The sequence below is a fragment of the Phytophthora cinnamomi genome (genome assembly GCF_018691715.1).
Source record: "Phytophthora cinnamomi strain GKB4 chromosome Unknown Contig26, whole genome shotgun sequence".
In the NCBI taxonomy this organism is placed as follows: domain Eukaryota; phylum Oomycota; class Peronosporomycetes; order Peronosporales; family Peronosporaceae; genus Phytophthora; species Phytophthora cinnamomi.
The window spans coordinates 721,687-743,524 of record NW_027150959.1 but is presented as its reverse complement, the minus strand read 5'-3'; the positions used below and the strand labels follow the sequence as shown (position 1 = coordinate 743,524).

The following is a 21,838-nucleotide window of genomic DNA, read 5'->3' as shown; positions in this document are numbered from 1 at the left end:
CGTGCACAAGGTAGAATGGTGTTTCCTTCCGAGTCGTGTCTGGTGAGTTGTTGATGGCAAAGACTAAGCCTTCCACGATCTCGTCTCAGTCTTGTTGTAGCGGTTCTTCGGCGTATACCTTGACGGATTGCATTACAGTTTTGACTGACCGTTATTGCTGTCCGTTGGCTTGCGGCCGGTAGCTCAGCGTTGCTCGGGACCTTGACTGCATCATTTCTGCAAACGCTTGGAATACTTCGCTCATGAACCGTGGGTCGCGGTCATGGCGGATGAGTGATGGCGCACCGAATCGTCGGTATATGCATTCTTCGAATGCTTGTGCCACCTTGAGTGCGCCCGTATCCGCCATGGCTTTCGCAATGATAAAACCCGTAAAAGAACATTGGACGAGCAGCAGGGCTGTGTTGCCCCTCCGAGTCTTCGGTAGTGGTATCACGAAGTCCATAGACACCATCTGGAAAGGCCGTTCCGCCAGCGCGTTGCCAGATGAGTATCCTTTCCGTTGCGAGCGGCTTTTGCTGGTGCTGCAGTCGGGGCACGACTTCACGTGCTTCTCCATGTCGGTGTAGAGTCCCAACCAGTAGTAAATCGCTTGACTCGCTGGTAGGTTCTCACCACACCCGGATGGCCACCTTCCAGTGTGTCACGACAGTTCTGGAGTACTTCTTGAATCATCGGAGACAGCTTTCAATGTCGACTGCGGATCATCCGCAGACGGACAGTCAAACCGAGCGGGTGAACCGCGTGCTCGTCGACATTTTGAAGAGATACGCTCACTCGTTCCAATACTGGAGCGAGTGCTTATCGATGGCAGAGTTTGCCATCAACAACTAAGTGCATGCCTCGATCGGGCATACACCGTTCTACGTGAATGCCATGCGGCATCCACGTCTACCGAGTTTACTCGGTGCAATGGCTCCCACTTTAAGTGGGGGAGGATCTACGACTGCAATACAGCAGCCGCAGAAAACCGCTGACACTTGCACAGTGTCAGCTGCAACAATGGACAAACCACATGAGTCTGCGCAGGGCGCAGACTCCTCCACCAACAAGGACAACAACCACGGGTCTGCGCAGGGCGCAGACACCGCAATGAACCACGCAAAGGCCGGACCTCTAGCGGAGAGCGAGCTGAATGACTTCAGCTCGGATGCAATCAATTTCATCACCAAAAGACGGGCCGTAATTCGGTTGCCCAAGATGCAATAGCAGCTTCTGTTGACCAACAGAAGCTGAACGCAGACAATGTGGGCAGAAGCAACACAAATGAATTCAAAGTTATTTGTTAGCTACACAAAACCTGCCTAGACATGCAGTTTCGGATTTCGGAGCAAGCAAGCTTGCTCCGCGCTTCATCGGGCCGTTCACTGTGTTGGCACGGCACGGCAACGCTTACACGCTAGACATATCGTCTAGCATGCGCCTCCATCCGACCTTTTACGTCGGACGGCTGAAGCCGTACCTGCCGCACGAGCCATCTAACTCGGCTGACCCGAAGCCTCGGCAGGAGCCGAGGCAGAAGCGGAGGACTTGGCCTCGGCGACGAGCAGCCTCTCCTCCAGCGCGCGGACGCGCTGGAGCAATTCCTTCACCCGGGTCCCCAGCTCGACCTGGATATTCGAGGCGGTCTGCGAGACCGCCGCGACTTGGGCCTTCTGGTTCGCCAGCTCCTGCTTCAGGGCGGCGAACTCAGCGCCCTGCAGACGCTCCACGGCGGTCACCCGGTCGTGGAGAGACGCATACTGATCAGCCCGGGGCTGGGCGTGTTTCCACCCCCGCCACCGCCGATCCGTGACGCCCGCGGCTCAACCCGCTGGATTGTTGAGCGGATTGTTGACCATAGTATCCCGAAAACGAACCCTCAAGGGGCTCGTTTTCGTATTCGTTGGAGAGGATTTCCTCCCCATCAAGATACATGGGAGCCGCGGAACGTCTTGCTGGAGGACGTTCCGGAAATGGTGAGGGCGTACGAGGAACAGTACGCTCTGGCGAAGCGGAAGTAGTGCGAGCGCTGCGGTCATCGCTAGCGCCCGAACCCTCACGTGCTAAGAATTTAGCACGGAGCTCTTTGAGACTTTCGGGCACACGAAATGACGTGTACCCGTTCAGGTCGCAGTCGCTCAAGCGGACTGCGCCTGGGAAACACTTCGCGCACTGAAAGCCCTCGGGCACAGCGCACGGCACATTAGCCTCCTCTGCAGCAAGGGGGGATGGTGTAACGGGGTTACAGACAAGTGGCTACAAGCCACTTGTGATTTTAACAGATAAGATATCTGTTAAAAGTTTTTTTATCTTCCTCACTTTGGTGTAAGTCACACCAATGGATACATTGAAGTGGGCCACCACAATGAGTGGTCCACACATACCCAAAGATCCTATTGGTAGAAAGCAGCATCTTTCTACCAATTAGAGACGTGCATATTGGCGGGGCTCTGACAGCCAGCCGCTGCCAATCCCTTTCATAGATGATAAACAGTTTTAGCAGATTTAGGAGGAAGATCAATTCACAAACAATACAGTTCTCATTTTACCTAATCTAAGTCACTTGGAGTCTTATCTGATTTAAATTAAATTGTGTATTCAAATATATATATATATATATATTAATACTATGTACTTACGCTTCCTCATACACGTAGCGCAACGTGTAAGCTAAAGTAGTGAGTCAAGTTAGACCCACTACACATTTCTTCGATATGCCGCGCGTTCATAAGACAGCATATTGGTCGTTCGTAAAGCTTGTAGCTCCAAGCGCACATCTCCCTCCAGGAAAAGTTAAGTGGGCGTCGTCGGATGCGTCTTCTGCGTACTGTACCGAGTGTAAAGTTTCGTTTTCGTTTAAGGCAGGAAGCAGTGCTGATATTAGAAAGCATTTAAGTGAAAAGCACCCTGAGATTTTGATTAAAGCGAGGGGAGTGATGCCACGAAATTCTGCGGCCAAGCTGGTGTATGAGGCAATCGCTTCTAAGAGGAAGTCTTCGATGCCGTTTCCGTCACGAACAAAGCGTTTTAAGAAGGCCTCGCCAGCCGAAGAAGAGATAGTTGCGCGTGTCCTCGTTAACTGGATCGGTAACAACTTGCGGCCGCTGGGTAACATCGAAGATAAGGAGCTCCGCTTTTTTTTTTTCAACCTTGATACAAGCTATCAACGGCATCTATGAGATGTCATCTCGTCGTACAATTACCGAGCGGCTACAGACTTACGCGCAGCAAAACCGAAATGACTTGACAGTGGGAATCGTTGCAAGCGCCGTGTTCTACTGCCTCACCACCGACATCTGGACGTCTCGCACAACTGAATGTTTCTTGGCCCTGACAATTCATTTCGTGACTGCCGTCTTCAAAATGAAAAGTCATCACTGGAAATCGTTAGATTCACACTGGCGTTCAGATTGCAAATGTGATAAGGAGCTTGACGCTCAAGTGGGGATTAGACCCGCTGAAGCTCACCAAAATTGTCCGTGATATTGGTTCCAATGTTGTTAAAGCATGTGACAAACTGGGCGTTGACCACTTCGGTTGCGTGGCACACGCATTGCATCTTGTTGTATCAGGCACACTATCAAAGACAAGAGATGAAGTTGAAGTCACAACGCTCGGACAAGCGCAAGGGGTCCATTTTGATGATCTTGCTGAGCCCGAACCTGGTGAAGAGCGATCGATAGAAGACCCAGTAGTTGAAATGCAAACAATTGAAGAGTTGGAAAATCGAATTGAGCTACTGGAGTTGGAAACTACGTCTTCGTCTGTTGCGTCTCCATTCGGAGAGTCGGTGGATGTGCTGACTGATGACGCTCTTGACGCAGGGTTACTTGGTGGTTGTCTTAGCGCTCGAGCTGTGGCTCAAATCATGAGCGGAATGAAGCTAGTCGCGTCTGAAACGAGAAAACATATAACTAGTTTCCGCAAGATTGTAACCTTTTTCAACAAGAGTACGAAAGGGAAGTCCAGGTTAAAGGCTCTGCGGAAGACTCCTCAGCCTCTTACTATGATTGCAGACGTGGCAACTCGGTCGAACAGCACTCATCAAATGATTAGGAGACTTCTAAAGCTTTGACCAGCACTACACGATTTTCTGGAGTACATACAAACCTCAGTAGGAAAGGAAGAGTTTAGTGATGTCAAGATAGCGCGACCTACTGGGGAGATGTGATTCCATATCCAATGCCTTGATAGGCTCCTTGTCAGCTTTGATGGCATGACCAAACTTCTATCTGGTGAAACCTATGCAACTATGCCGCTTATACTACCCAGTCTCAGACTACTTGAGATGCGCTTGCAAAGCAAAAAGTGTTCGAAAAAGTTGCCAGTGGACACGAAGGTGAGCCATACTATGGACCTACGCTTAAGCGGATGCACTTGGTTCGTCGATTTGTTCTGGTTCTTCTCCGTAAGCGCTTTAGCAAATTACCCACGGACGTAACGTCCTGCTGTCTATTAGACCCTCCGTTTGATCATGGAAAATACTACCGCGCTGACGAAAAAGCTGCAGCGGAGTTGTTTGTAGAAAACGAAGCCTTGCGTCTTGCTGGTGCTGTTGTCGTTGATGTGGATCTTAGCATGAGTGTGGATATGAGTAGTGAGGATGAGGATGATTTTACAAGCGAGCTACTTGGCTTAACCCGCAAAGCATCAGACCAGGAGCATGAGTCAGCGGAGAATGTGACACTGCGTGACAAAGTGAAAGCTGAGCAAAAGATCTACTTCGACAAATGCGAGCTCCTTGAAAAAAACTAAAGTCAGACCAGAGCACGTGAAAAGACAAAGCCAACGATGCTCGAAAACCCTCTGAAGTGGTGGAAGTCCAATGCACGTGATTTTCCGTTGTTGTCCCCGGTAGTAAGAAAATATTTCGGAGTTGCTGCCACATCGGTCCCATCTGAGCGCTGTTTTTCAAGTGCTGGTAATGCCATCACCTCTCGCCGTAACGAGCTGACTGGCGACAACGCACGAGACATTATTTTCCTTCACAATAATCAATCAAATGATACGGAGGAGGATGAGAGTGATGCCTCGAGCAGCTAAAACTCCGGCCCCATAAACAAAAAAAAGACGTTTCCGATAGTAGTATAGTTATTAAACCACTATCTGTTCCCAACCTCAACTTCGAGAGTAGGTAGCTGACTAAATAACAATAAATACAAATGCATTGGTCAGTATAATTATGATGCGACATGTTTCAGCACTTTTGCGGCCGAGCGCGACGTCAGGCGCCACGCGCCTTCAAAGTGGGTACACGATAACATTTTAATATGTATGCAAATTCGATAAGGGAATCTGCCACTTTAGTGCACTAGAAGCATATTAGTGCACTAATAGAAACGACCAATCACGCCAAAACCCTACGAGCTCTGGTATATTACTGGATGAAATATTTGAAACCGTAAAACCTGCCATTATGTATACAGCTCCTGTTGGCTAACTCTCGACCACCCGATTTGTCTCGTCTGCTTTTGCAGTTAGTAATGAGCTTAACTATTTGACTATCACTACCAAATTGACCTCGCCCCGAGAATCATGACCAAGAAGCGCGGAGACTACACCAAAAGCAAGCTAAACTCTACCGCAAGCTAATTAAGTGGGTAGGCAAGCGCAAGAAAGACGAATCGATGGAGTCTCAGTGACGTGGCCCTCAACCACGCCTGACTGCTTAGGCAGAGCAAAACCTTTGTGAGTGGATAATGGGGCGACAGCTTATCGGGAAGCCGGCCAAACGTGGGGAAATCATTGCCAAGGCCAGCACGATAGCTGAGATGACTACGGGCACTGGCGCTGGTAGCGGCTGGTACAGGCGCTTTATGAAGCGGCGCCGGCGTCGATTAAGCAAGCCGCTTGGCTTCACGTGAAGAAAACCGTCCAACAACAGCTTCTCGTCCTCCCACCACCACGCACGAAAGGCAGGAAGCGGAAGACAGCGACAGTTGGTGGGCGATTGCTAACCCGTGAACTACTAGAGAACCTACAAGCAAAACCTCGAAAGGCACGGCAAAAAGGTTCCCGACTGACACCGGTTCATACGGAGGTTGAAATGCTCCAGGCGCACCCGAGCAATCGCTGTTTGAAGTTTAGTCAAGAGATAAGACAGACAGGCAAATCAATGTTAGTTACTGTAAGTCAATTGCACACACAGATGAGCAGATAATCATACCTTTATAACAGTGCGGAGAATTAACGTGTCCGAGGGGACTCGAACCCGCGACAACCATGCTCCCCGTAGGGCCCTCAATAAGCCAGCGGCGTTAACCGACTGAGCTGTCAGCACTGTCGAAATGACAAATTATTTCCAAGATACATATCCTTTCAATACTGATGTGTTTGCGTTTTTATCGAGTATTATAGGTTACCTAACCACTGAACGAAAGAAACACTGTCCAAGTTTGAGAAATGCTGGTTCATACAAATACTAAGATAAAAAGGAGCACTAAACTGGCAATCAGCAGGAAATAGGTCATTCACTACAGTCCATCCCAACTACCCAATAAGAGCCTCTCCATACCAGAATTAATCTGTGAAAGAGAGTAAACAAACACCTGTCTGGGCATGCATATTGCACACTGAAACTCACAGTAGACTTTCGGCTATCGCGCCTTGACTGATGCCCTTTGAAAAGTGCACTAAATTGGCAAATTCCCTTATTTCGTCTGATGAACATAAATATTATGCCTCCTAAACTTATTAAGTACGACACGGGGACTCACGTAAACGCCAACGGGAACGGGAACAACGCCATTTCACGTAAACTGGGTTTACGTCCCCATCACTAAAGTTTACGGGACGACCCGTCAACTAACAGTTGCATTCGACAACGAGTGGCCAGGATGTGAGTAGCTACATGTACATACATGTAGTCTAGAGTACAAGAAAGTACATCTGTAAAGGCAGTTGATAGAGCCCATGTTTGCAAAAAAAAAGGAGCACAGTGAAAATTTCAAACATGGCGAAACATGACCAAACATGACCAAACAAGTTTGGTTTGCGGGACGGGAGTCATCGTCTGCAAATCTTCTACAAATCCTATGTGTCAATTACTATTAATACTTCTGTGAGAAATTCTCTGGGCAAATAGCTCTCAACGACCCATTTCAATGCCCGCGAGCTGCAGTTTGACCTGTCACGGCGTTGATGCCTCACCACCGCAGAATATAGTCCCCCTCAGAGATTCGTGAGCCACCAGATACTGGAGCAAACGCATACTACCACCTGAAATCTTGTACACCGCGGTTAACATCAACAAGTCGGAGAGTTCATCCAGAAAGGAATCGACCTCTCGCAACCGCGTCCGAGACGCGCGGTGGGAATGCCAGCCACTCACTCACCTGTGATCACACGGGCGGGCTGTGGATCCCTTGGAGGTACTGGAGGCGGAGATGAGTTCATCTTTTTGTCTTGATGCATGTTCAGCTGCTCGTGTGGTCCAAGTCTGAATGCTTCGTCGTAGTTTCCCTCCCTATTAATTAGTGTCAAAAGTCTCAACGCATTGTTTTGCAGTTCGGCTAACTTCGATTTCGCATTCGCGGATGGGGCATTCGCATGGGGCGGAGGTATTGCGGTTTTGTGGCTCGTAAAGTATATTTGACGCTACTGCCTACCGACAAACGTATAGTTCTGCTCTCTTGGAGCACCTAGAATGGCCAGGCCTTCTCGAGCTTCGGACGGAAATTACCGTCGTTCATCGGTGTGTTGGCCTTGCCAAAGCGCACCGAGTTGAGAGCACTGCGGGCGTCTTCTGTCATCTGCTCCCACATGATCAGGTCTTGGAAAGTACCGGCCTTGTCGGTGGTGTCGAGTGCGTGGTTGATCGGCCAAGCGTGTTCGTAGTTAACCTTCACACTGTTGCCGTCGAGATTGTCGGCGGGGGGCGGGGCGTACTTCTTGTAGCCGCTATGGGCTGACGCCGAAATGCCAAGAATTTTAGGCTCAGCGACGTCCGGGTTGTTAATCCAGACCACGACGTGCTCCCAGTCGTGCCGGTGACCCATTCTCGACGACGGCGAGTCCTTGGGGAAGTACCAGCAGAACATGATGGCCCAGACGTCGTTGAACCAGCCCGCGCGTCCGTAAACTTGCGAGCCGTGACCAGAGCCCCGACATCCGCCCTTGGGGCTACCAGAGATTTGAAGACCACCGCTGGTCTCGCCAACGTCGTTCACAACGGGGTATGGGACGCATCCAGAGCCAATTCGGATCTGCGGTTTGAACTTGACAGCGGCCTTCTCGGAGATGGTCACGGGCTCAGGCTGAGGGAATGGTTTCACCTCGTCGTGGCCGATAGTTTTCGTTACCCACGGTGCTGGTGGCGGGGTCGGAGCTGGAGTTGGCGCCGGGGTTGGTGGCAGGGTAGGAGATGGTGTCGGCGGTTCCGTTTGCCGCGGATCGGGTCTCGTCGGCTTAATCGTCACGTTTCGCGTAGGCCTCGGGTACTTGGTGGCAAGGGCTTTCCCAATGTCCAGGTACTTTACAGTCGGCTTCGGCGTGGCAATGTGCTCTTGCTGTTGCTCTTCGGAGGCGTCTTGGTTCTGAACGATTTCCTGGGCTTGAGAAGCATCTTGGCTTTGAAGAACACTTTGAGCTTGGGCGACGGCGAGCAGCGCTGCCGATAGGAAGACGAGCAGCTTCATCTGGAAGAGATATTCGTAGTACCGAAAGGGCTCTCGCTGTTCGGTGGGAAAATCGAGAAGTGAGAGTTTCTCGACCGGCGAGAAAACAGACGAGCATTCGCACTGCAGGTGATCTGGCCTTGGCCGTTATCAGTACGCGAATCGTTCCCTTGTGGTCCAATCCCAGCCGGTATCATCGGAAGACTTTTGTACGTACCTGTCATACCGAACAGGTGACAATCGTTTGCGAACACAATTTGCACCATCGTTCAACCACCGAGCACGCTCCTCTACCGGGTCTAGGTATTTATTCAACTTTAATATCTGGTACAGTCAGCGCTGTCACTTCCGACACGGGGGTATGCCTATAACCTTTTTCACATTTATATAAATCAAAAATCAATTTGTACAGGTAATTTTGGGTGGGAAAATGGTGGGCTCTGAGGACTGCTCACACGCGCTCGCAGTACGTTGGCGCTCACTTTAAAACAGACCAAGTCCGAGAAGCAACATGGACCGCTGGCTCAACATTGGGCACAAACGAGCCATTATACGAAAGTCCGAGATCTGCCCGTCCACGTCGCAAGCGGAGATGGCAGAGTGGGTGGCGAAGCGCTTCCGCTTGCGCACCAAACCTGCTCAAAACACAATCAGCGCCATCAAGAAGAACGCGTCAGCCATCATGAGCACCACGTAGTTTGCCCTGGACAGACGTGTGCTGACGTGTGTCTGCGTGGCGCTGACCGCGAGATGCGGGCTGCGGACCGCCACATCCTGTTACTGTTCGACAACTAGTCCTTTCATGATGTGGGCCCTCTAGCACTGACCAATGTGACCGTGCAGCATCTCCCATCCAACACAACAGCCTTCCTCCAGCCAATGGACGCTACGCTACATCCAGGATGACCTCGTCCACTTGTACGTCGTCTCCGTAGCTGGTACGGAGACGACGTCCAAGTGGACGAGGTCATTCTTCGCCTGTCAAACTTATATGCGGAATAGGATTGTCAAATCTTATCTCTAGCAAGAATACGTGTCACTTTAGAAATTTATGCATGTACCCATGTGTCGGAAGTGGGCGCGGTGTCTGTATTTTGATTAAAATCACGATTTGCCAAAGGTTAGTCTGTGTGACATACCACGGTATCCACGTACAACTACGTAGTACTACTAGTAGAAAATCTGCGAAAAAAGTATGCATCCTGTCGCCCCTAAAACCCTTCCCTGCCGGGCATACCCCTATCGGGCCGAGCGAGTTGGATCCATGTTTGGTCCTGGATTTAAGACCGCGCGCGCACGGAGCTTAACCCACAGGCGTAGTTTTGGCTTGGACCCTCCCCGGAGTTAACGTCAATTTTGGTGGAAGAGCGACGTTATGGACATAAACGCTGCGCCCATTAGCTTTGCAGGAACATCTTCGAGTAGGAAGCAGCAACGGTGAATCGTTATGCAAAGACGACGTCGGTCATCCTGTGCCCGTACCGTAATACCTGTAGGGATGGTTTCGCCTTGACGCTGTACCAGCTTGGCACCCAGCTGCAAATTTTGCGCGGTCGTTTTGAACACCAGGGCTCGCTCTGGAAGTGCCGACAACGCTCCGGCGGCGATGGGATACTCGAGAGATTCTTGCCCACAACCTCGCCGTTCTTGCAGCAACCAGAGCATCGCTGTTATGGGTGGTCAATTGTAAAGTACACGTACTGTCCTGTACTGAAGCAGCTTACATGTAAGCACCTCGTGGAACACTATTGATGTTGTTCTTGTTCGCTTCTACCCGTCGCCATCAAGCAGTGCTCGGAAAAAAAGTATTATAATAAATAATAATACTATTTGCGCACGGCATTTATTATTATTGCAAATTGAAATGACGGGGTAATATTGCAACTTTTGTAGATATATTTTTCCTAAGTCATGGGACCTCATAGTGAATGTAAGTCAGGTTGCTGCATCCACTCAATGTCCATATTCATACATTTTCCTAGTCAAACGGGCTACCAACGTGCAAATGTATACTTTACTACAGCCCGGTTCTTAGCGTCATCCCACCGACCAGTATGTAAGCTCGTGTTGACGCCGCAGAGGGCGTCGTTGCTGCCGCTCAATTATGAGATACTGGCGTTTCTGCGTTCAAATCGCAAATACTGGGACGCGCATACCCTCATGCGTGTCGGTATCGCGGACATCGAGGACACCTAGGTACAGCGAAGAGCAGTAGCGTGCGCGCAATACAATAGCTATTGTCCCGTTATTTATTATTGCTGAAGTCGCAGCGCAAGTATTTATTATTGAGTGGCGGAATTGACATTACAATTCTTTATTATAATGTCCAGGCACTGTCATCAAGTCACTTCGAGGAAGCTTGATGGGACGGCCAGCACCATCGCTAATACACCAGTCACGGTGGCGATGGGCATCGTGGGCTGCACAGCGCAACCTTAGGCACATGCATTTCGATGCGTGTGGCTTCGTGTAATACGGCTCGTCCAGCACATGGATAAATGAGAGACGACATGTATGCACATCATTTGACAGTCCTGGAAACAGTATGGGACAAATCATCACATCGACCCCGTATTCTATTGTTGGTGTGGGACACATTCTACGCAACATTCACTTGGTGCCACATTCCATTGGCGCGACCTTCCAGCAAAGCGGCGGATACATTCCAGCCGAGCGACGTCGCCACCATGGTCAGCGCTGCTGCATCTGCGCCTGCGCCTGATGCGCCTGAGTCTCCGCCTGCTCGCTAACGTTCTTCTCCTTCTGCTGCTGCTGTCTCTGCTGTGTGCGTGTCGCTCTCTCTCTATTGCCGGCAGCCAGGGTACGAGGCCGAGGAGACCATCAAGCGCATCAAGAGTCACAAGGGCGTGCAGGCCGTGCTCATCGTGAACCAGGAGGGCGTCCCCATCTACTCGAGCACGAGCGACGAGGAGTTCGCCATGGACCACGCCGCGCTCATCTCGCAGCTGGCGGCCAAGGCCAAGTCCACCATCCGCACGCTGGACCCGACCAACGACATGACGTTCCTGCGCATCCGCTCCAAGAAGCACGAGATCATGATCGCGCCAGGTGCGCCGGCCACAGAACTCCATGCTTCTCGCTGGCTTGGGAGCTGACTGCTGTGTTGTGTGGTGTTGCAATTGTCGCTGGTGTTGCTGCTGCAGACAAGGAGTACGCGCTGATCGTGATCCAGAACCCGAACCCGGGCGCCGAGCTGGACAACAACGACGCCAGCAACTAGCGTCGTCGCTCCCCCACTGCTTTGCATACAACCCACGTTTAATAGGTATCATCCATCATGAGAAAATAAAAGTTTTGCTATTGCAGCGAAGTTAGTTGCGATGCCAGCAAGTATTACCAATCTTCAGATACTAGGGTGAACCCGCCACGATCGACTGAAGGATATCAGTGCCAGTACAGTAGTGTGGCTGTCGTAAACTTCTCGCGTCGGATGAGGACTATCATGACTCGACACGGATGCCTCTTACTTCTTCCACGCTGGGGTGGTCATGTGTGCACCGCGACCTCGACCTCCAGGGCCTGGGGCCACCTGTTGCGGACCATCATTGTTGGCGCCGAACGACAACTGCATCGGCTCTTCAGACGAGAAGCCAAACCCAGCAGGGACTCCTCCAGCGTTCGGTGGCGAATTGATACCGTAATTCTCTCCATAGAACTCGTTGACCAGTGCAGCAGCCCACTTGGACAAGTGCTCTTCACCGCACTCGAACTGTACAGTCTCCAGCGCGTCAATGCCCTCGTTCACCTCAACGAGCGAGACTCCCCGAGGGGCCACACGCAACACGTTCTCGATGAACCGCAGCGAGTTACCGACGATAGCCACGTCTGCCACAGTCAGGAGGTGCAAAAAACCCTTGAGGACGTCCAGCGCTAATACCTTCTCCATGTGCGCCGCGCTGGTAAGTGCGACATTGGTCAGCGCAAATGCCACTTCGCGGCGCACTTCGTAGCTACCATCTTTGAACTGTTGGGCCAGCAGAGGGAGCAACTGAGCCTGCATCAGCAGCTCCACAACCTGAGCGTCACTCGCAGCCAAATTCGAGATCACCCACGCTGCTTCAGCAGCCAGAGACTTTTGCTGGGCTCCAGCCGCCGCGGGCTGAAGGAACTCGCGCAGCTTCGGCAGCACCACTGAATCCGCGCCGAGCAAGCGACGCACGTATGGCATCTGCCACTCGTCGGTGTGGTGGTCTGGCGAGCCGCAGCAAATGTTGCCGAAGACGCGCAGGATGGGGGTCAGCAGCAGCTCGTTGTTCGTGGAAAAGTACGGCAGCAGCAGCTCCACAAGTCCATTCTCGAGCATGAGCTTCAGGTACTCCTCCTCGCGCGCGGTCAAGAAGCTCAGCAGCCAGGCGACTTCGACCACGATATCCTCGGAAAAGGTGGCTGGCGAGCTGGACTGAGACAGTCCTCTGGCCACCACCGGAACGATTCCGGCGTCGACGAAAGGCTTGGCTGGGGTCTCGAAGCCTCGAGCCAGGTTGGACAGCGCCCACGCACTGGTCTTGGCCAGCTCCTTCTCGCTCGGGTTGCTCAGCAGCTTGACCAGCGGCACCACGGCTCCGTTGGCAATGAGCTGCTGGCGGAACTCCTCGCAGTCCGCCGCGATGTTGCCCAGCACCCAGGCGGCATGCTCCGCCAGCGAGTGGTTGGATCCTTCCAGGAACTGCAGCAGGCGGGGCACCGCCGGCAGCACCAGCTTCGTGTGCTCGTACTGGCCGCTTGCAATGTTGGTCAGGCACCACAAGATCTCGCGGTACACCTCCCCACCGGTGCGGGTGGCGCTGGCCAGCGGCGAGGCCGAGTTGAGCAGGGTCACCATGACAGGCACAATCTACCATAAATAAGCACAAAGTACCACAAATAAGAGCACCATTCCACATTTTAGTCTCAACTGCGTCCCACACAAGTGTCCCGTTGATACAAAATTTGCGTGGCACGACCACTTCAATAGGACACTACAGCGCGGACACGCACCCCGGATTCGATGATCTGCTCCACGGCCTCGTAGTCGTTCTCGTGCGTGGCCAGCAGCACGCGGATCTCCTTGAGCGTCTCGAAGCGCGCCTGGCTCTGGGCCGCCGACGCGTTGGTCGTGTCCCCCAGCACGCGCACCAGCTCGGCGATGCTGCGGCCCGTGAGCGGCGGCTGGTCGGCCGACATGAGGCGGCGCCGCTTGGTCTGCACGGCGGCGCGGCGCTTGTCCTTGCGCACCTGCGTGGTGGTGCGCTGGCGCCGCGCCTTGAGAGCGCGCGACTCGGCGGCCGCGTCGTGCTTCTTGAGCGAGCTGCGCGGCGTGCGGGGCGGCATTTTGGATCGAAAAATGGAGCACGATAGTCCGCCCGGCCTTATTTATGGCGAAACTAATTTTGGTCCGACCAAAAAGTAGTCAAGGACTTAAAAAGCGACGGACGGGGGTGGAAATGCCGAGAACGTGTTGCGTGTGGTCCCCGAGTCGGGGAGTCTCGCTCGTTGAGGTGAACGAGGGCATTGACGCGCTGGAGACCGTACAGTTCGAGTGCGGTGACAAGCACTTGTCCAAGTGGACTGCTGCACTGGTCAACGAGTTCTATGGGGAGAATTACAGTATTAATTCGCCACCAAACGCCCTGCTGGGTTTGGTTTCTCGTCTGAATAGCCGATGCAGTTGTCGTTCGGCGCCAACAATGATGGTCCGCAACAGGTGGCATCAGGTCCTGGAAGTCGAGGTCGCGGTGCATACGTGACCACCCCAGCGCGGAAGAAGTAACAGGCATCCGTGTCGAGTCATGATAGTCCTCATCCGACGCGACAAATTCACGATAGCCACACTACTGTACTGGCGCTGATATCCTTCAGTCGATCGTGGCGGGTTCACCCTAGTATCTGAAGATTGGTAATACTTGCTGGCATCGCAACTAACTTCGCTGCAATAGCAAAATTTTTATTTTATCATGATGGTACACTACACCAGAAGCATACAACGACATCAACGAGGCGACTGGCCCTTGAAGACGAGTAGGTAGCCATCGCGCACACGAAACAGAATAGACAACTCGCGTCTTTCACTCGGAACGAAGCATGCGGTACCCCTTCTGGGTGGTCGCATCAGTGCTGGCGGTGCCCGTGACGTTGGTACCCACTTTGGCTCCGCCGTTGCTGGTGACAGTCGTAGTAGGTCCGCCAGCACCGGTGTCAGCGGTTCCTCCCACACTGGTGCTCACACCCGCCTTCCCGCTAGCTCCGGCAGTTCCGCTTACACGGCCGCCGACTCCAGCGCCGCCAGCTCCTCCCACACTAGTTCCAGCACTAGCGCCCTTTCCGCCAACACCCGCCGTTCCGCCGACACCCGCCGTTCCGCCGACACCCGCCGCTCCTCCAACACCAGCGGTTCCTCCAACACCCGCCGTTCCCCCAACACCAGCGGTTCCGCTCACGCCACCGGCACCGCCCACGCTAGCACCAGCGGTAGCGCCGCCGTTTCCGCCAACACTCGCAGTTCCTCCAACACCGGTGGTTCCGCTCACGCCGCCGCCCACGCCACCAGTCCCACCCACGCTGGCAGTGGCACTGGCGCCTGCATTTCCTCCGGCACCGGCAGTTCCGCTCACGCCGCCACCGACACCGGCAGATCCTCCTACGCCGGCAGTGCCGCCAATACCAGCACCACCAGTTGCTCCAGCATTCGTATTCGCATTCGCATTGGCGCTAGCACCAGCGCCACCGTAGGCAGCGCCTCCGACGCCGGCTCCGCCGTAGGCGTTGCCGACACCTCGGCCGTACAGACCGGCGCTAGCTCCACCGTAGCCGTTGGCGATTCCCTGTCCGTAGAGGCCGAAGCCGCCAGCTCCGTACAGGCCCGCGCCGCCGTGTAGACCAGCGGCCAGTAGGCCGAACGTCTGAGCGGCCGCTTCCTCGGCCTGTGCACCGCTCGAGAGGGCCACTGCAGCGAGGCACAACGCGGCGATCTTGGTGCTGCTGAACATGGTCGAGTCGCGTGTAGTTGGAAGTCTTCAAAAGAGTTGTTGGCTGATGTGCACTCGAGTGCGGGAATTTGGAAATGAGTCCGAGGCAGCGCGACGCGCCCTGGAGTCTTGGAGTCTCAGAGTCTCGAGACATGGCAAGTGGTGCTGGCTCGGCTCAACCGATAGACGGTGGAGGCGCCAGCGAGAGAGCTATCCTGATAGATAGATACGAGGCGTCGAGTGCAGGCAGGTGGCGTGCAAGCCTCGATCCACACGATGACCAGCCTCCGCAGCAGGTACGGCGGCACCCAGCAGAATGACCACGTTAACCGTTCGCAAACCATGCGAGACTCGCCATCCGACTCGACTGATCCAAGTGCGTCCCGTATGGATTCGGTTTTGCCTTTTTGCTGTTATAGCTGTTCGCAGACGTCCGAACCAACACTCATCCTGAGTGCGCGCTAATAGATTGGTATGTCTGAGCGTGTGGCCAAATGCCGCGCTTCTCGAGTAGAGCACCTACACCGGGGAACGGACGAGCTGGTGAGAGCTTCACACGCCGTGTCGGTTTGGGCAAAAAATAGTATCGTTCTCGAGCTATCCTTCAAATCTTCAAAACGTCGATCAACTTCAACTTGGGCAATACAAAGGATAGTATTACAGCTGCAAGCCGGACGCCAATATTCCCAGCTGCAATCGATGATGGTAAACATCGCCGTCGACAGTTTCGTTGTTGTTGTTGTTGTTGTTGTTGTTATTGCCGTCGGACGATTGCCCAGGAACGGGCTGCTGCTACCGTATCTTCGGGTATCCCAGTTTTGATAGGGTGGATCTTGATGGCTACTTGTAGCGCACTATAGCGCACTATACATGGTACTTGTTCAGGTCTACTCAAACGACATGGTGGTGTCTTGAACTACTTCAAGTACTTGTAGTTTGCACGAAGAGAGTGTATGCAGATTGCAGGTGTTGGCAGTATAAGCCCAGCGCACACAATCATGCTGAATCAACGTTAGCGTTGTCGAGTCCAATCTCAGAAATGCTTACACTGTCAATAATAACTACACAAGAGCGCATGCAAGTGATTGCGTCAAAGTTAGAGCTTACGTGTCAAATCTAGACAGCTGCACTATAGATAGAACATAACATCAAATAGAACGCCGTTAATCACCATCTAGACAGCTCCACTCGTATTCTTCAGTCGATTCTGGCGAGTTCATTCTAGTATTGGGAGCACGGTATTCGCATCGCAATTCAGCAGAGCATCTCGGCACCTGCTGCCATCGCGCCAGCGCCTTGATGAATTCCAGTCTGCTTTGGCAGGCCGATATGCAAACACACGCTTCTACTATTCGAACACCGCACATTCGGACACCCGCAGCAGGCTTATCGGAATCGGAGTCACTCGCGATTGGGGACACTTGCTCTTCTATTGAGTTGCAGCGATCAAACAGACGCCCGTGTGCGTAGCAGGAGCCCGTTCCTGGGCAATCGTCCGACGGCGATAACAACAGCAACAACAACAACAACAACGAAACTGTCGACGGCGATGTTTACCATCATCGATTGCAGCTGGGAATATTGGCGTCCGGCTTGCAGCTGTAATACTATCCTTTGTATTGCCCAAGTTGAAGTTGATCGACGTGTTGAAAATTTGAAGGATAGCTCGAGAACGATACTATTTTTTGCCCAAACCGACACGGCGTGTGAAGCTCTCACCAGCTCGTCCGTTCCCCGGTGTAGGTGCTCTACTCGAGAAGCGCGGCATTTGGCCACACGCTCAGACATACCAATCCATTAGCGCGCACTCAGGATGAGTGTTGGTTCGGACGTCTATAGCAGCAAAAAGGCAAAACCGAATTCATACGGGACGCACTTGGATCAGTCGAGTCGGATGGCGAGTCTCGTATGGTTTGCGAACGGTTAACGTGGTCATTCTGCTGGGTGCCGCCGTACCTGCTGCGGAGGCTGGTCATCGTGTGGATCGAGGCTTGCACGCCACCTGCCTGCACTCGACGCCTCGTATCTATCTATCAGGATAGCTCTCTCGCTGGCGCCTCCACCGTCTATCGGTTGAGTCGAGCCAGCACCACTTGCCACGTCTCGAGACTCTGAGACTCCAAGACTCCAGGGCGCGTCGCGCTGCCTCGGACTCATTTCCAAATTCCCGCACTCGAGTGCACATCAGCCAACAACTCTTTTGAAGACTTCCAACTACACGCGACTCGACCATGTTCAGCAGCACCAAGATCGCCGCGTTGTGCCTCGCTGCAGTGGCCCTCTCGAGCGGTGCACAGGCCGAGGAAGCGGCCGCTCAGACGTTCGGCCTACTGGCCGCTGGTCTACACGGCGGCGCGGGCCTGTACGGAGCTGGCGGCTTCGGCCTCTACGGACAGGGAACCGCCACCGGCCACGGTGGAGCTAGCGCCGGTCTGTACGGCCGAGGTGTCGGCAACGCCTACGGCGGAGCCGGCGTCGGAGGCGCTGCCTACGGTGGCGCTGGTGTTAGCGCCAATGCGAATGCGAATACGAATGCTGGAGCAACTGGTGGTGCTGGTATTGGCGGCACTGCCGGCGTAGGAGGATCTGCCGGTGTCGGTGGCGGCGTGAGCGGAACTGCCGGTGCCGGAGGAAATGCAGGCGCCAGTGCCACTGCCAGCGTAGGCGGGACTGGTGGCGTGGGCGGTGGCGTGGGCGGTGGCGTGAGCGGAACCACCGGTGTTGGAGGAACTGCGAGTGTTGGCGGAAACGGCGGCGCTACCGCTGGTGCTAGCGTGGGCGGTGCCGGTGGCGTGAGCGGAACCGCTGGTGTTGGGGGAACGGCGGGTGTTGGAGGAACCGCTGGTGTTGGAGGAGCGGCGGGTGTCGGCGGAACGGCGGGTGTTGGCGGAAAGGGCGCTAGTGCTGGAACTAGTGTGGGAGGAGCTGGCGGCGCTGGAGTCAGCGGCCGTGTAAGCGGAACTGCCGGAGCTAGCGGGAAGGCGGGTGTGAGCACCAGTGTGGGAGGAACCGCTGACACCGGTGCTGGCGGAGCTACTGCGACTGTCACCGGCAACGGCGGAGCCAAAGTTGGTACCAGCGTCACGGGCACCGCCAGCACTGATGCGACCACCCAGAAGGGGTACCGCATGCTTCGTTCCGAGTGAAAGACGCGAGTTGTCTATTCTGTTTCGTGTGCGCGATGGCTACCTACTCGTCTTCAAGGGCCAGTCGCCTCGTTGATGTCGTTGTATGCTTCTAGTGTAGTGACCATCATGATAAAATAAAATTTTTGCTGTTGCAGCGAAGTTAATTGCGATGCCAGCAAGTACCAATCTTCAGATACTAGGGTGAACCCGCCACGATCGACTGAAGGATATCAGCGCCAGTACAGTAGTGTGGCTATCGTGAATTTGTCGCGTCGGATGAGGACTATCATGACTCGACACGGATGCCTGTTACTTCTTCCGCGCTGGGGTGGTCACGTATGCACCGCGACCTCGACTTCCAGAACCTGATGCCACCTGTTGCGGACCATCATTGTTGGCGCCGGACGACAACTGCATCAGCTCTTCAGATGACAGCAGGGAACCCTCAGCCTTCGGTGGCGAATTAATACCGTGATTCTCCATCTAGTGCGTTTTAAACATTAGTTGTACTAACAGCAGCCGAAGCCTGGAGCCGTTAATGTCTCCATCAGTCGAACCACGGAGCATTTATGGATTCCAATTCCGTGTAGTTATAGGAATTATAGGTACACGTGCTACATAGAGACCGGTCGAGCAGCCGCGAGTTCGAAATTGTTGGTCATGACCATGTGACCCAGACAGACCTTGCCTTGGTCTGGTACTTTGAGTATCTGGTGTAGGAGTCTGCGAACTGAACTTTGCACATTGTATTACGGCCACTCTCTCCTTAGATTTGGGTGACCACGGCTTCAACTTACAGTTGGTTAGTTTTTACTACGTAATACTAGCCGAATTTAAAATTCTGATAGTACTATTATAAATGTATTTTTTAAAAAATATGTTCTAAATATTTTTTGTGAAGCAGAGGTGAACCACTGAGTAATTGCCGTGACTAGGGACGCGTGGCTCGATTTGATTTTCACAGTCGTATGCTATGGTAAGCGAGAAAACCCCGAATGGCCGGGTGATTCGCGGCATTCGGGCTTTCTCGTCCTCTAAGGACTGCTAACTTGCCTCTAATCTGAATAACTTTTATTAATAGCTCATTTCATAGCAAATCCCTACACCCTAGTCTCGCCTATCTTATTCCCAGTTCAAGACATCCACTCGGTGAAAGGCACAATAGTATTTAATGTAGCACTACGTATTGGCCCCACCAAGGTACTCAAATGGTCCGCACATGGGTGGTTTCCGAGCAACGAGGTAAACAGTTGGCTTTCCGAATTCTTCGCACCATCCTTTGCCGAGCTCAGCTGGATATCCGACGAGAGAGACCTCTGTTTTCATGGCACTATTAAAGGATTAATAAGATTCTCCATGTGGAGGGCTCGTACTGTTCCTACACGTCACGATGGCAATGCAATGATAGCAAACGCGATGAGATTCTCTATCCGAACACACCAAAATTAATCAGTGGACTGCAAGTCAGCCCATCTGTAAGCTAACGTTAAACTTTCGGTCTCGGCTTAGCGTTCGAACCACATCTCCACTTTCCAACTCTCCAAGGCGGTCCTCAATCTCCAATACAGTGTGCCGACCAACTGCGTCATCGGTAGAAATGATGCTCGGTGCCTTCTTCGCCACCGTTGTTCTTGCTATCGCTGCGATCCAGGCCCAAGATGACACACAACAGCTACAGCAGCAACAAGATCAGCAGCAGCAACAGCAGCCCGAGTGGCAGCCCAAGACGATCCCTCACAAGGATGTCAAGCCATTCCCTCAGCTTGATCCTGTGACAATCTCCGAGAAGGCTGCACTCAAGTTTAAGCCGCAGATCGACATCGTCACCGGGTGCGTCCCATACCCCGCTGTGAACGGCATCGGCGAGACCAGCGGTGGCCTTCAAACTTCGGGTAGCCCGAGAGGTGGGTGCCGAGGTTCTGGCCACGGCTCGCAAGTCTACGGACGTTCTACTTGGTTCAACGGTGTCTGGGCCATCATGTACTCGTGGTATTTCCCTAAGGACGCGCCGTCGTCTCGAATGGGCCACCGTCACGATTGGGAGCACGTTGTGGTGTTCATCGACAACCCGGACGTACCGGAGCCCAAGATCTTGGGCTGTTCGCCGTCGTGGCACAGCGGCTACAACAAGTACGCTCCGTGCCCAGCTGACGTCATCGACGGTACCAGCGTCAAAGTCAAATATCAACACTCGTGGCCGCTTAATCACGCGCTGGACATTACCAAGAAGGCTGGCACGTTCCAGGACCTCATCATGTGGAACCAGATGACGGACCTAGCTCGCAGGGCTCTGAACGACACGAAGTTCGGCAAAGCGAATACGCCGTTGAATGACTGGAACTTCCTCGGAAAGGTTGAGAAGGCCTGGCCGTTCAAGTGATGGCACCCGCGGTTCTTAGCTGAGCGAGCGTTATTAATATCTGACCAATATATGTACCGGTAAGAGTTTTTTTGGTGAAGGTGTATCAGTCATGGTGTGACCAGGTGACTATTCCCGTTCCGCACTCCTGCATACTTGTAGTAAGTCTTACTTACCGGTAAAGTATGAGGCGGAGACCTGAATGCCACGATCAAACGCATTTTTAGTGACCGCTGCGGCTGCACATTTCCACCAGGGATAATCGGTGCAGTCCCAACCTAGCCAGTGTGGTTGCAATCCCTTCCATGGTGGTGGACATGATCCCGATACTCAACATGCGCACGAATATTTCAGTGGCTGAGTCAGACTCACTGAGCTGCTCACCTGGAAGAACACCAGTCGGCCACGCATTGAAAATCAGTTTGCAAAAAAATATTTATTTCCAACTATTTATTTATTTATTTTATCACGTCTCACTTTGTCTTGCATGTTGTATTCAAACAAAAATAACTTATTTTGCTCTTTTGTTGCACCAAATACTTTATTTTTAAAATGGTAAAATATTTTTTTGAGAAAAAGATATAGATACTAAATTTTCGGCTTCCCTGCGGTCCCACCGAGTGTGTTAAATGCAACCCGTACGACTTCACGTTGTACTTCGAAGTAGCATCGATCGCTTTGTAGAAGGGCTCGGATGGGACTGACACCTAGTAAAATAGGGCTGGCGAGAGTTTACTATGTAAACTGTACTTGTTGGTTAAGCGCGAGTAAGCTCTGTTAGAAAATCTT

The 21,838-nt window shown here is 52.9% G+C and overlaps 6 protein-coding genes across 6 annotated transcripts; 3 read left to right on the top strand and 3 right to left on the bottom strand.

The window, feature by feature from the left end:
* Positions 1–7,622: 7,622 nt before the first annotated feature.
* On the bottom strand, positions 7,623–8,618 carry IUM83_08685 (NPP1 protein; the record flags this gene model as incomplete). Its single annotated transcript, XM_067933074.1, has 1 exon — positions 7,623–8,618. The coding sequence occupies one exon, from the start codon at positions 8,616–8,618 to the stop codon at positions 7,623–7,625; it is 996 nt and encodes a 331-aa protein (XP_067794059.1).
* Positions 8,619–11,284: 2,666 nt separating this feature from the next.
* On the top strand, positions 11,285–11,838 carry IUM83_08684 (dynein light chain 2B; the record flags this gene model as incomplete). The annotated part of the gene is made up of 3 exons (XM_067933073.1): positions 11,285–11,287; positions 11,414–11,666; positions 11,762–11,838. 3 exons carry the CDS (start codon positions 11,285–11,287, stop codon positions 11,836–11,838), a joined length of 333 nt encoding a protein of 110 aa, XP_067794058.1.
* Positions 11,839–12,081: 243 nt separating this feature from the next.
* IUM83_08683 (Importin subunit alpha) lies at positions 12,082–13,928 on the bottom strand (the record flags this gene model as incomplete). Its single annotated transcript, XM_067933072.1, has 2 exons — positions 12,082–13,452; positions 13,596–13,928. 2 exons carry the CDS (start codon positions 13,926–13,928, stop codon positions 12,082–12,084), a joined length of 1,704 nt encoding a protein of 567 aa, XP_067794065.1.
* Positions 13,929–14,662: 734 nt separating this feature from the next.
* On the bottom strand, positions 14,663–15,583 carry IUM83_08682 (uncharacterized protein; the record flags this gene model as incomplete). The annotated part of the gene is made up of 1 exon (XM_067933071.1): positions 14,663–15,583. The coding sequence occupies one exon, from the start codon at positions 15,581–15,583 to the stop codon at positions 14,663–14,665; it is 921 nt and encodes a 306-aa protein (XP_067794064.1).
* Positions 15,584–17,793: 2,210 nt separating this feature from the next.
* On the top strand, positions 17,794–18,708 carry IUM83_08681 (uncharacterized protein; the record flags this gene model as incomplete). The annotated part of the gene is made up of 1 exon (XM_067933070.1): positions 17,794–18,708. The coding sequence occupies one exon, from the start codon at positions 17,794–17,796 to the stop codon at positions 18,706–18,708; it is 915 nt and encodes a 304-aa protein (XP_067794063.1).
* A 1,579-nt stretch (positions 18,709–20,287) lies between these two features.
* IUM83_08680 (NPP1 protein) lies at positions 20,288–21,070 on the top strand (the record flags this gene model as incomplete). The annotated part of the gene is made up of 1 exon (XM_067933069.1): positions 20,288–21,070. One exon carries the CDS (start codon positions 20,288–20,290, stop codon positions 21,068–21,070), a length of 783 nt encoding a protein of 260 aa, XP_067794062.1.
* Positions 21,071–21,838: the final 768 nt, after the last annotated feature.